At 37.8% G+C, this 11,734-nt stretch overlaps 1 protein-coding gene across 1 annotated transcript in view; it reads right to left on the bottom strand.

Moving 5' to 3' along the window:
- Positions 1 to 705: 705 nt before the first annotated feature.
- The window catches only part of CEP170B (centrosomal protein 170B), a 126,979-nt gene continuing 115,950 nt past the window's right edge, over positions 706 to 11,734 (bottom strand). Inside the window, exons 16-19 of the mRNA XM_044664651.1 lie at positions 9,832 to 9,920; positions 7,946 to 8,039; positions 1,778 to 1,829; positions 706 to 929 (exon numbers count right to left, since the gene is read on the bottom strand). Of these exons, the coding sequence (XP_044520586.1) occupies positions 706 to 929; positions 1,778 to 1,829; positions 7,946 to 8,039; positions 9,832 to 9,920 (459 nt within the window). The remainder of the gene's footprint in view (positions 930 to 1,777; positions 1,830 to 7,945; positions 8,040 to 9,831; positions 9,921 to 11,734) is intronic.

The raw sequence follows: 11,734 nt of genomic DNA, 5'->3' as shown, positions 1-11,734 counted from the left end.
AGAGCACCTATTCCCTGAAGAACCATATGCAGATGGCTCTCTAGCCCCTAAGGGACACCAGCTTCCCAAGAACAAACTTTTTTCTTCCTTTGTAAAGCTAAAAGATGTGACTAAGACAAGACTCAACTCAGGCTAAAAGGACAATGATTTGGCCAGAGAGTGATCTTAGCTCAGTCCAGAGGCAGGTCAAGAAGAATCTTAATGCCACCTAGGTTTATCTGGTGTTCCTTTGGGTAGAAGGTGAGAGCCTGGTGCTAATTGCCAAGCTATAGGACATGCCCGTCGAGGGTTTGGGATATTCATCCCATGCCACTGGATCTGATCCACAAGCTCATGACCCATTCCATGCAGGCCCAACATTAGGGGATGTCCACGGCCCTGGGAAGGAGCAGAACACATCATCAAGGCCAAGCAAGACCTTATAGCCATGGAAAATGAGTGAAAGAGAGGGGTGCGATTACTAAACTAGGGCAGGGCAGAGGAGCCCAGAAGAGGTGCACAGCTGGGCTATAGTTTTGGCACATGTGGGATGTCTGACATGGCTAGTTGTCTAACAACTGCCTTAGGCCCAATCGGCTCAATTTCTTTGTACAAAGTGCCAATGATTGACACAACAGCCCACAACCACACATACACACACAACACGACCACACCACTGGAATCATAGGTGGCCAGTGGCCAGCAGCAATGGTACAGAACATGGTTTCATATCACAAACTTCTCTGCCTCAGGAAGGAAGGTTGGGTCCTGGAGTTGGGTTGAGCTGTTGCAGGTGGAGTTCTGGGTGTGGTTTTTCACTTCTTCAGGAGCAGGGGCTGGGCTAATAGCAGTCCTGATCTTACTGGATGGCCTCAGTGTTGACCCTGATGACAGTCTGTTGCCGGTCATGATGTCCAAGTTCCCAGTGGGGTCAATGATTGCATTGATAACTGAAAGGAAGATCATAAAGAAGGGGGTATTAAATGAGGATAGGAATGGTAAACATTCACAAATAATAAGATAGGGAGGATTCCCAGCTCACTCCATCCTCCCAGCACATCTCATCGGGCTTCCTGCTTCTAGCCTCCTAGTCTTTCTCTATCTTAAAAAAAGCTAGAATTCTGAATTCCAATAATATATAAACTCCTTGAGGGTTGGAACTATTTCCTGCATGGCTTTTGTGCTTAATAAATGCTTGTTGATTGTTTGAATGTCAGGGTCACCAATCTAATGTTGAACTGAAAAGTTAAAACAATTACAGAATGTAAGACTTGGAAAGGTTTTCAGCAGCCATCTAGCCCAACTTGCATCCAAAAAGATTTCCCTTGCTACATTTTCAGTTCCTTCAATTAATTCTCATATGGTGTGAGCTCAAGGACCTTCACATCCTACTTGTCCTCTTTTGGACACTCTCTAGCTTATCACTCACCTCCTTCAACCCCCAAGTAAAAAAATGAATGAAACACTCTAGATGTGGACTAGCCAAGGCAGAGTCCAACAGGAGTATAATCTCCTTATCTTTTAATAATCAACAATAATCAATAATAATTAATGAACCACCCTTTCATCTTAACTGAAGGAACACTATTGCTCCTGCTGCAAGTGGATGCAATTTTCAGTGTATACAGTATCCAAAAAAATTCATTCCTAACCATAGATACTGCCCCATTGTATGCCCAATTCAACATTCCATTCCACTGCTGGGGACTGATGTCTGAGCAGTTGTACTAGACCACATTAGGCGAGGTAAGGTTCCCAACTAGAAATCTATATTAGCAAAATATATGAAATTACTAACCTTCTAGCTGTTTCTGGACTCTCCTTAGTTCCTTCAAAATAGAGCTGATCTCCTAGGGAAGAGGGAAAAAAAAAAGAATCTGGCACATTAAAGCCTGAAAGGTTCTCACAGGTCTAGTCCAATTCATTGATTTCTTTCTTTTTTTAGTTTTTTAAGTTCAGTTTTATTTTCAGTTCCAAATTCTTTCCCTACTTCCACCCCTCCTCAACCCATTAAGAAAACAAGAAAAATAAAACCCATGTATAATCATGCAAAACAAATTCCCACATTAGCCAAGTCCAATGTCTATACATACATATACAAAACACACACACACATAAAAAAGAAAGAAAAAATATTTTTCAATCTGTACTCTGAGTCCATCAGTTCTCTATATGGTGGTGGATAGTATTTTTCATCATGAGAACTGTGGCTAGTCATTTACTAGTTAGTTACTAAGTCTTTCAAAGTTCATTACTGTAACAATATTATTATTGTACGTATTGTTCTCCTGGTTCTGGTCACTTTACTTTGTATCAGTTCATATAGGCCTTCCCAGGTTGTTCTGAAACCACTTCCCTTTTTCCTAAATTTCCTACAACACAATAATATTCTATCATATTCATATACTCTAACTTGTTCAGCCATTTACCAACTGATGGCCATCTTTTCAGTTTCTAATTCTTTGTCACTACAGAAAGAGATGCTATAAATATTTTTGTACACAATGGTCCTTTTCCTCTTTTGTTGGCTTCTTTGGGGGCACAGACATTTTGTAAAAGAAATATAGCTGGGTCAATGGGTATGAACAGTTGAATAGTTTTTTGGGTATAATTCCAAATTGCTTTCCAGAATGATTGGACCAGTTCACCGTTCCAACAACCATGCCTCAATATATCCATTTTCCCATAGTTTCTCTAGCATGTCAGTTTCTTTTTTGCCGTCTTAGCAAATCTGATGGGTATGAAGTTGTATCTTAGAGTTGTTTTAATTTACATTTGTCTAATTAATGATTTAGAGTATGTTTATATGACTATTAAGAGTTTGGATTTCTTCCTCTGAAAACTGTATATCCTTTGGACATTTATAACCCTTCATATCTCATGAATATTTATCAACTGGGGAATGATTCCTCTTCTTATAAACTTAACTCAGTTCCCTATATCTTAGAAATGAGACCTTTATCAAAGAAATTTGTTGTGAAGACTCTTTTCCCAGTTTTCTGTTTTTCTCCTATTTTAGCTCCTGCAAAATGAATAATCTCCAATCACTGATATAGCTATAGTATTAAGTTCCCTTTTTTAGTAAGAACTTGTCCCCTCCCCCCCAAAAGAAGTTGTCCCAGGTCTTGGCAGGCTGAGGGCTGGCTGCCCTCAGCCAGAGCTAAGCTGACTCTGGTCAAGAGGTTGATCAGATCTTCTGGCTAATTTAGTTGATAAATAAAATAGTTATTGTTGAGTTGCTCTTAAAGAAGGTCCTAATATCTAGGCTATTTTAATTTCCTACCCATGATTCTCCTCCCTTCACCTCCCTTCAACCTGGAACCCAGGGGAAGGGGTAGATTAGTGGACAGGGTGAAGTCAGGAGAAAACAGAACCCAGGCATGGGAACACAGGGGCTTTTATAGTCTCAGTCCAACTGCCAGTTGGCACCTGGCCCATGGTGCATGCCATCATCAAGATTCCATCCAGGGTAACTGACAGCTTAGTCTAAGCTAATATTGCAATGCAAAAACCCTGCATTACAGCTGTCAGCCTTAGGCCTAATAGCTAAGCTAAACTAAAATAGATATTTCCTTCAGACTAAGTTCCCTATAGATTTAATGAATAAGTAGACTAATAAGATTTAATCATTTAGGGCAAGGGACATGAATAGGCAATTTTCAGATAAAGAAATCAAAAGCATCAATAAGCACATGAGAAAGTGTTCTAAATCTCTAATAAGTAGAGAAATGCAAATCAAAACAACTCTGAGGTATCACCTCACACCTAGCAGATTGGCTAAAATGACAACAAGGGAGAGTAATGAATGTGGGAGGGGATGTGGCAAAATTAGGACATTAATGCATTACTGGTAGAGTTGTGAACTGATCCAACCATTCTGGATGGCAATTTGGAACTATGCTTAAAGGGCTTTAAAAGACTATCTACCTTTTGATCCAGCCATAGTATTGCTTGGATTATACCCCAAAGAGATAATAAGGAAAAAGACATGCACAAAAATATTTATAGCCGCATTCTTTGTAGTGGCAAAAAAATTTGAAAATGAGAGAATGTCCTTCAATTGTGGAATGGCTGAATAAATTGTGGTATCTGTTGGTGATGGAATACTATTGTGCTCAAAGAAATAAAGAACTGGAGGAATTCCATGTGAACTGGAATGACCTCCAGGAACTGATGCAGAGTGAAAGGAGCAGAGCCAGAAGAACACTGTACACAGAAACTGATATACTGTGGCACAATTGAACATAACAGACTTCTCTACTAGCAGCAATGCAAGGATCCAGAGCAAGGCTGAGGGACTTATGAGAAAGAAAACTAGCCACATTCAGAGGAAGAACTATGGGAGGAGAAACAGAAGAAAAACAACTGCTTGAACACATGGGCTAATGGGGTTATTATTGGGAATGTAGACACTAAACAATAACTCTAGTCCAACTCTCAATAATATGGAATTAGGTCTTGATCAATGATACATGTAAAACCGAGTGGAATTGTGCGTTGGCTAAGGGGGTTAGGGGGACTTAGGGGTGAGGGATAGAACATGAAATATGTAACTATCAGAAAATATTCAAAATTAAAATTAAAAAAGATTTAATCATTTAGAAGCAGGTAAATTAGAGTAAGAAATATATATATATTTGAAGGAATAAAAATAGTTATTAAATTGTCAGAGATCATAGGTTTTTAATTCTTTTCAGGCAGCTACAAAATTAATTACAAGCTTTAGTAACATAAACTTCAGCAGACGTTTACTTTCAAGCTCAGCTACGTAGACCCATAATGACTCCTTTTAAGAGATCACTAAAAAGTATTTCTCAAAGAAAATTCACAGATTAAGAGACATGAGTCCGATCCAATAAAATATTAAATCTAGTAGTTTTCTCACCTTTGAAATTTCCCAGAACCCCCCTAACATATCCATAATTTAAAAGTTGGAAAATTTGTATATAAGAAGCCCCAGGGTCAAGTGACTTTTCTTGAATAATTGAATTATGTTCAAAATAACTTTCCTAAAATTTTTGTTACTTTCCTTGACTTGCATGATCCTTTTTTTTAACCTAAAAAAAAAAGCTCTGTTAAGTTTCCCTGATAACTGAATCAGTAGCCCTGACTTAAATGGGAAATTATTGGTTTTGCTTATTAAATTATTATGCTTAGAAGTTTTGTGCCTGAGACTTTTCCTTTTTAGATAAAATCAAACACTGCATTGGTTTTGTTGCTGCAAAACCCTTTTATTTTTTTGTAATAAAAATTTTCCATTTCACCTCTTGTCTCTACCTCTTCTATGGCCATGAACTCTTCCTTTATCCATAGATCTGACAGATAAACGATTTCATGCTCTGTTAGTTTGCTTATAGTTTCAGCTTTTACATCTAAATCATGTATCCTTTTTGTGCTTATTATTTTTGTGAAGGTGCCACATACAGCTGGGAACAGGTATAGTCAGTGCAGCGGGGTGGGGCTCAGTAGATAGAAAGAGGGGCCTGAGAAAGGAGATGTTAAACTGTGCCTTATTTCTGCCAGACTACTTTCCATTTTTTAAAACATTTTCTGTAGTATTAGAAATGTTTGTAAATATCTGGAAGAATTAACTTGTAAGTTTATCTGGTCCTGGGACTTTTTTCTTTGTGAGTTATTTCATAGCTTGTTCAATTTATTTTTCAAAGATAGGATTATTTAAACATTTTATTTCCTATTCTGTTAAACTGAGTAATTTTGGTATGCTGTCTCATTTTTTATCATTATCTTTAATAAAATTATTGTTTCTGTAATTTGTTCTTTGACACCATGTACTTTTTAGGATTAAGTCATTTGGTTTCCAATTAACTTTTAATATAGGCTTCAAAGGCCTTTCATGGAATTTAATTTTTACTGCATTGTGGTCAGTAAAAGATGCATTCTATATTTCTGTTTTTCTGCATCTATTTGTAAAGTCTTTATTCCCTTATACAAGGTCAGTTTTTGTGAAGGTGCCACATACAGCTGGGAACAGGTATAGTCAGTGCAGCGGGGTGGGGCTCAGTAGATTCAAAGTGGGGCCTGAGAAAGGAGGTACTGGGTTCAAATCTGACCTCAGACACTTCTTAGTCATGTGATATTGGACAAGTCACTTAATCCCAACTGTCTAGCCCTTACCGTTCTTTTGCCTTGAAATGGAAACTTGATATTGATTCTAAGGAAGAAGATAGGGATTTTAATAAAACTAATTGGTTATTTTAAAAAGAAAATGCATATTCCTTTCTTTTGCTATTCAACATTTTCCAAGAATTTATCACATTTCACTTTTCTTTTTTAATTTTTTACCCAATTACATGTAAAAAGTAAACAATATGATATAGATTTTATATGCACAATCATGTCAAACATTTTTCCAAATTAATCCTTTTATAGAAGGAAACAAAGGAAAAATAATTAAGAAACTGAAAAAAGTTTGCTTGGTCTGGATTTGGATTCTATCAGTTCTTTCTCTGCAAGTAGATGACATTTTTTTATCATGAGTTCTTTAGGATTGTTTTGGATCAACATATTGCTGAGAATAGCTCAGTTGTTCATCATGCAATATTGTTGACACTCTTTATAGTGTTGTCCTGGTTCTGCTTACTTCTCTCTGCTTCAGTTTGTGTCTTTCCAGGCTTCTTCTGAGCTCTTCCTGTTCTTCATTTCTTATAGTATAATAGCATTCCATTATAATCATTTACTATACCTTACTCAGCCATTCCCTGATTGATGAGTATCCCCCAACTTTCCAATTCTTTGCCTCTACAAAAAATGCTGCTTTAAATGTTTTTGAACATATAGGTCCTTCCCTTTTTTGTATTTTATCTCTTTGGGGTACAAACCTAGTAATGGTATTAATGGGTCAAAAGATTATGTACTGTTTTATAGTTTTTTTGGCATAGTTCTAAATTGTTCTCCAGAATGGTTGGATCAGTTCACAACTTCCCTAACAGTGTCTCAGTTTTCCCACATCCCTTCCAAGTTTGTCATTTCCATTTTCTGCCATAATAACCAATCTAATAGGTGTGTGGTAGTATCTCAAGGGTTGTTTTAATTTGCATTTCTCTAATTAATAGTGACAGAGCATTTTTTCCCATTTCTATAGAGAGCTTCAAATTGCTTTGCCTGAGAACTGCCATATCCTATCCTTCGACTATTTATTGTTTGGGGAATGACTTGTATTCTTATACATTCAACTCATTCCTGTATGTATTTGAAAAATGGGGCCTTTGTTACAGAAATTTGTTGTAAAAGGGTTTTTTTCGCCATCATGATTATTGTATATTTTGCTTTCCCCATCCTATTCTAGGACAGAAGGTAAAGGTTTAAAAGAAAGTTTTTGTATTTCTTCTAGCACCATCTTGTGAAGTCATTGACAAGCAAAAATGCCCTTCTACTTCCCCTGGAGAATTTTATACAACAAATTGAAATTATGCATGAATAATTTTGGAGGAAACTATCAGTTGCATCATTTTAAAGGATAGAATTTCTTTGATTTTAGAGAAATTTTATAAGTAAATTTGAATTTCTTAATTTAATTTTTAAAAAAGGAAGAAAAGGCAGTAAACCTAATGTTTCATCTTGTAACCTATGGTCTCATTCCAGCCCACTCAGCCTGTCTCTGATATACACTCCAACAGATGATTTGGGAAGGGTCAGAATCTCCCTTTTTGACATGTGCTGGGTCTGGAATCAAAGAGAACTCTGAGTTCAAATCTGACCTGAGCCACTTATTAGCTGTATGACCTTGGACAAGACACTTAACCTCTATTTGTCTTGGTTTCCTCAGTTGTAAAATGGGGATAACAGCACCTACTTCTCTGGATTCATCTAAGGATTAAATGAGACAATATTTATAGAGTGCCTAACACATGATAGATGCTTAATAAATACTTGTCTCCTTCTCTTCCCTATGATGGGTCTTGGACATCAGGCAAAAGTCAAGTTTCAAATCTTGCTCCTTCCTCACCTTGTTGGATGTCTTCAGGATGGGCACTTCATTTTCTGAGTTGATCTTGGCCTCCATGTCCTCCCAGGTCCTCTCTGTGTTCTGGAAGAGAATCCTGTGGATACATTGCTGTTTAGCTCTGGGAAAAGGCAGAGGCTAGTCAAAAACCCACACTGAAAACTGCTTTTTATTTTTTTGGATGTTCTCCAGTTATAGAACATGAATGTGAGCATGGGTCTGTGTATCGGTGTGAATGCCCATTGGGTAATATAAGGAGCCCTGGCTTTAGTGTCAGAAGACCTGACTTTACCACATCCTAGCTATGTCTCCCTGGGTGAGTCACTTTACCTTGTTATACTGAAAGCAATGGGGTCTGTACAGGAGAAAATGTGTAAAAATACACAAGCTGGGGTATTTTGAATACCACTTAGGGGATTCAGTGAGTAGAGGGCTAGGCCTGGAATCAGGAAGACCCAAGTTCAAATATAGAATTAGACACTTAGTGGCTATGTGACCCTGGGCAAGTCACTTAACCTCTGTCAGTCTCGGTTTTCTCAACCATAAAATGAAGATAATAAAAGCACTTACCTCCCAGGGTTGTTATGAGGATTAAATGAAATAATATTATAAATTAATTAGCACAGTGCAATAAACATAGTAGATGCTTAATAAATGCTTGTCTTCCAGAAGAGCAAGGGGTAATGTTAAATAAATGTTTAACAGTAACTGGGTCACTAAGGGAAAAAAGACCAAATGTATGCATGAAAGACTTTTAAGTTTAATCTGCACTATGACCATTTTCTCCTTCATTTTCTTAAATCTAAACAAATCTAAATCTTAAATCTAAACAAAATAACAAATCAGACCATAATTGGAAGTGCTGGCTGATTTCTAAGGTCCAAATACTCTCACTGAAAATTAACAATTGGCTCTCATGAGCTCTTTCACAATGACTCTAGCACACCCTTCAGAACGGCTTATAGGGAAATACTGGGTTTTGGAGTCATGAGTCCTGGGTTTGGATCCCAGTTTTAAACCTTACTACCTGCATGATCCTGGACAAGTCACAACTCTAACCCTGAGCTTCCCTCTCCATAAAATGAAGAGATTAGACTAGATCAACAAATCTCTAAGTATGATCTGCAAAATCTCTGGGGGTCCTGAAGACCCTTTTAAGGGATCTGCAAGGTCAAAATTATTTTTATAATCATTCTAATATGTTATTTGCCTATTAAAACACCGTTCTCTTTCCAGCTACATATCTCTGTGAGGCCAGATTTTCTTTATACACAACACCAAAACAACAGATTATTAGCAGATAGGAGAATATAGCTGTCTTCTATTAAACCAGACAGTAAAGAGATTTGTAAACATATGTAAAACAATGCCACTCTTCTCACTAGGTTTTTTCCTTAAGAAAATTGTTATTTTTCATAAAAATATGTTATTCATATTAATATATTATGGGCTTGTTTCTAAATTAAATAATAAAGATGTTAAAATATTTTAACTTCTAATACTCTAAATAGTGATAGATATAACCGCCAAAATTATAATAACCAAATAACTAAATAACCAAAAATTCTTTGGGGTCTTCAGTAATTTTTAAGAAAATAAAGGGGTATTGAGACCAAGAAGTTTGAGAACATCTAGTCTAAATGATCTCCACAGGTCACTTCAGCTCTAAATCCCATGATTGCAAACCCTGAGTATTTCCTAGCATAAAGAAGGTAGAGTGAACTTCTTGCTGACAGGGGCAGCCAGGCCCCAAAAAGCTCAATCACCAAGAATATTGTTCCTTCTAAACACTGCTTCCTGACTTCCAGATGCGCTGCTTCTTTATCTTTCCCCCATCTAGATGAGACAAAGCACCCCCTCCCACAATGAGCACAGGACAGAAAACTCACTTCATTTTCTCTGCAAGGTTTTCCGTGTTCTCCCGGATTGTGTGCGATAGCTGGGAAACAGGATTCAGCATCAAGTTATCAAAGATCACCTGCGAGAAAATTAGAGGGAGCATAGTCAACCAGCCTGGAAAAGGGCAGGGAACTTCTGGCCCAGGGGTCTATATCAGCCCACAGAATAGACTGTGAGCCTCCCAAGAGACATTAAAAAAAATTTTTTTTTAAATTCCCTTCTATCTTAGAATTTGTACAGATTCCAAGGCAGAAGAGCAGTAAGGGCTAGGCAATTAGAGTTAAGGGACTTAGCCAGAGTTACACAGCTAGGAAGTTTCTGAGGTCATATTTGAACCCACAACCTCCTCCTTTCCAGGTCTGGCTCTCAATCCACTGAACCACCTAGCTGGCCCTTCCCAAGAGACATTTATTAAGTATTTATTATAGAGAAGACTATGCCAGATACTATCAAGATGAAATGTGTCAGACCTGCTTCAGAGAGCTCACCATCTAATAAGAGGGGTGTAAGATGAACATTTACCTTTCCTCTCTCCTCCCCAACCCCTGGACCCAGCACGGTGTCCTGTATTCAGAAGGCACTTACTAAATGTTTGCTAATGCTAAAAACAACAACAATAACTAACACATCATTCTTCAACCCACTTTACATATGTTATCTCATTTGATCCTCACAAAAATCCTCTGAAGTGAATTCTATTACCTATTATCCTCATTTTACACATGAGGAAACTGAGACTGAGGGGTTAAATAATTTGTTCAAGGTCATAGGACTAGTAAGTGACCAAGGCAAGATGCAAAACGAGGTCTTCCTGACTCCAGATGCAGTACTACAGCCACATAGTCCTCCTGTCCTTGGACCCTGACTCCCAGCCCAAACTTGAAGGCTGCTGCTCAGTCAATAAATGTGTATTAAGGACCTACTATGTGGAATAAGTTCCATGTTCTTAATTTTAAAAGGAAGTGCATTTTTTGGCGTTTCTGAGGGGAACAAAAACTAAGCTGCTGAAATACCCTAACTTTTATACCTCCCTACATCAATTTACTGGCTCACTCACCACAGTAGTTCTTCCTATCCTTTTCATCCCTCCTCAAATCTACCATGATTCTCCTTCCTCCTATCAAAGAATCCTGCCTCATATTTCGCTGAAAAAATTGAGACCATTTGCCAGGAGTCCTATCTCTCATATCACTCAGATGCTTTCTGCCGCCTCTACTTGTCATCTTTCCATCATCATTCCATCCTACCTTCTCTAAAAGATTTCCTCCTATCACTCAATCTCTTCCTGCCTACTGACTGCCTCTCTGCTGCCTACTAACACACCAATCTCTCCTCCATCCTTAAAAATCATTCACTGTACTTCACAATCCCCACTAGCTAGTCTTATATATTTCTCTTTCCTTCCATCCAATTAACACCCTGTCTACAATTGGTGCCTCCACTTCCTTTCTTCTCACTGTCTTATTAATTCTCTGCAGTATGGCTTCTGACCTCAGTACTGTTCCTTCCAAAGTTATTGATGATTTTCTTAATTGCTAATTCCAATGGCCTTTTCTCAATCTTCATTTTTCTCAACCTTTTTGCCATTTTTGACATTGCTGATAATTCTCTTTTCTTTAGGTTTCTATGACATTGCTCCCTCCTGGTTCTCCTCCTAGTAATCTGACCTCTCCTTCTCAGCCTTCTTTGCTGGATTGTTCACACTGCCTGATCAAAGTTTTTTTTTGTGGGGGGGCTCTTCAGGACTCTGTCTGAGGCCCTTTTCTCTTCCCCCTTTATAGTATTTTGCTCAGTGTGTGTCAACAGCCCCCATCATTCAATTTTACCTTTATGTTGATATTTATCAGGCCTATTTATCCTGCCCCAATTTCTCTCCTGAATTCCAGACTCTCA

This window comes from Gracilinanus agilis, chromosome 2 (genome assembly GCF_016433145.1).
Source record: "Gracilinanus agilis isolate LMUSP501 chromosome 2, AgileGrace, whole genome shotgun sequence".
In the NCBI taxonomy this organism is placed as follows: Eukaryota; Metazoa; Chordata; class Mammalia; order Didelphimorphia; family Didelphidae; genus Gracilinanus; species Gracilinanus agilis.
This window is presented reverse-complemented; position numbering and strand designations above follow the sequence as displayed.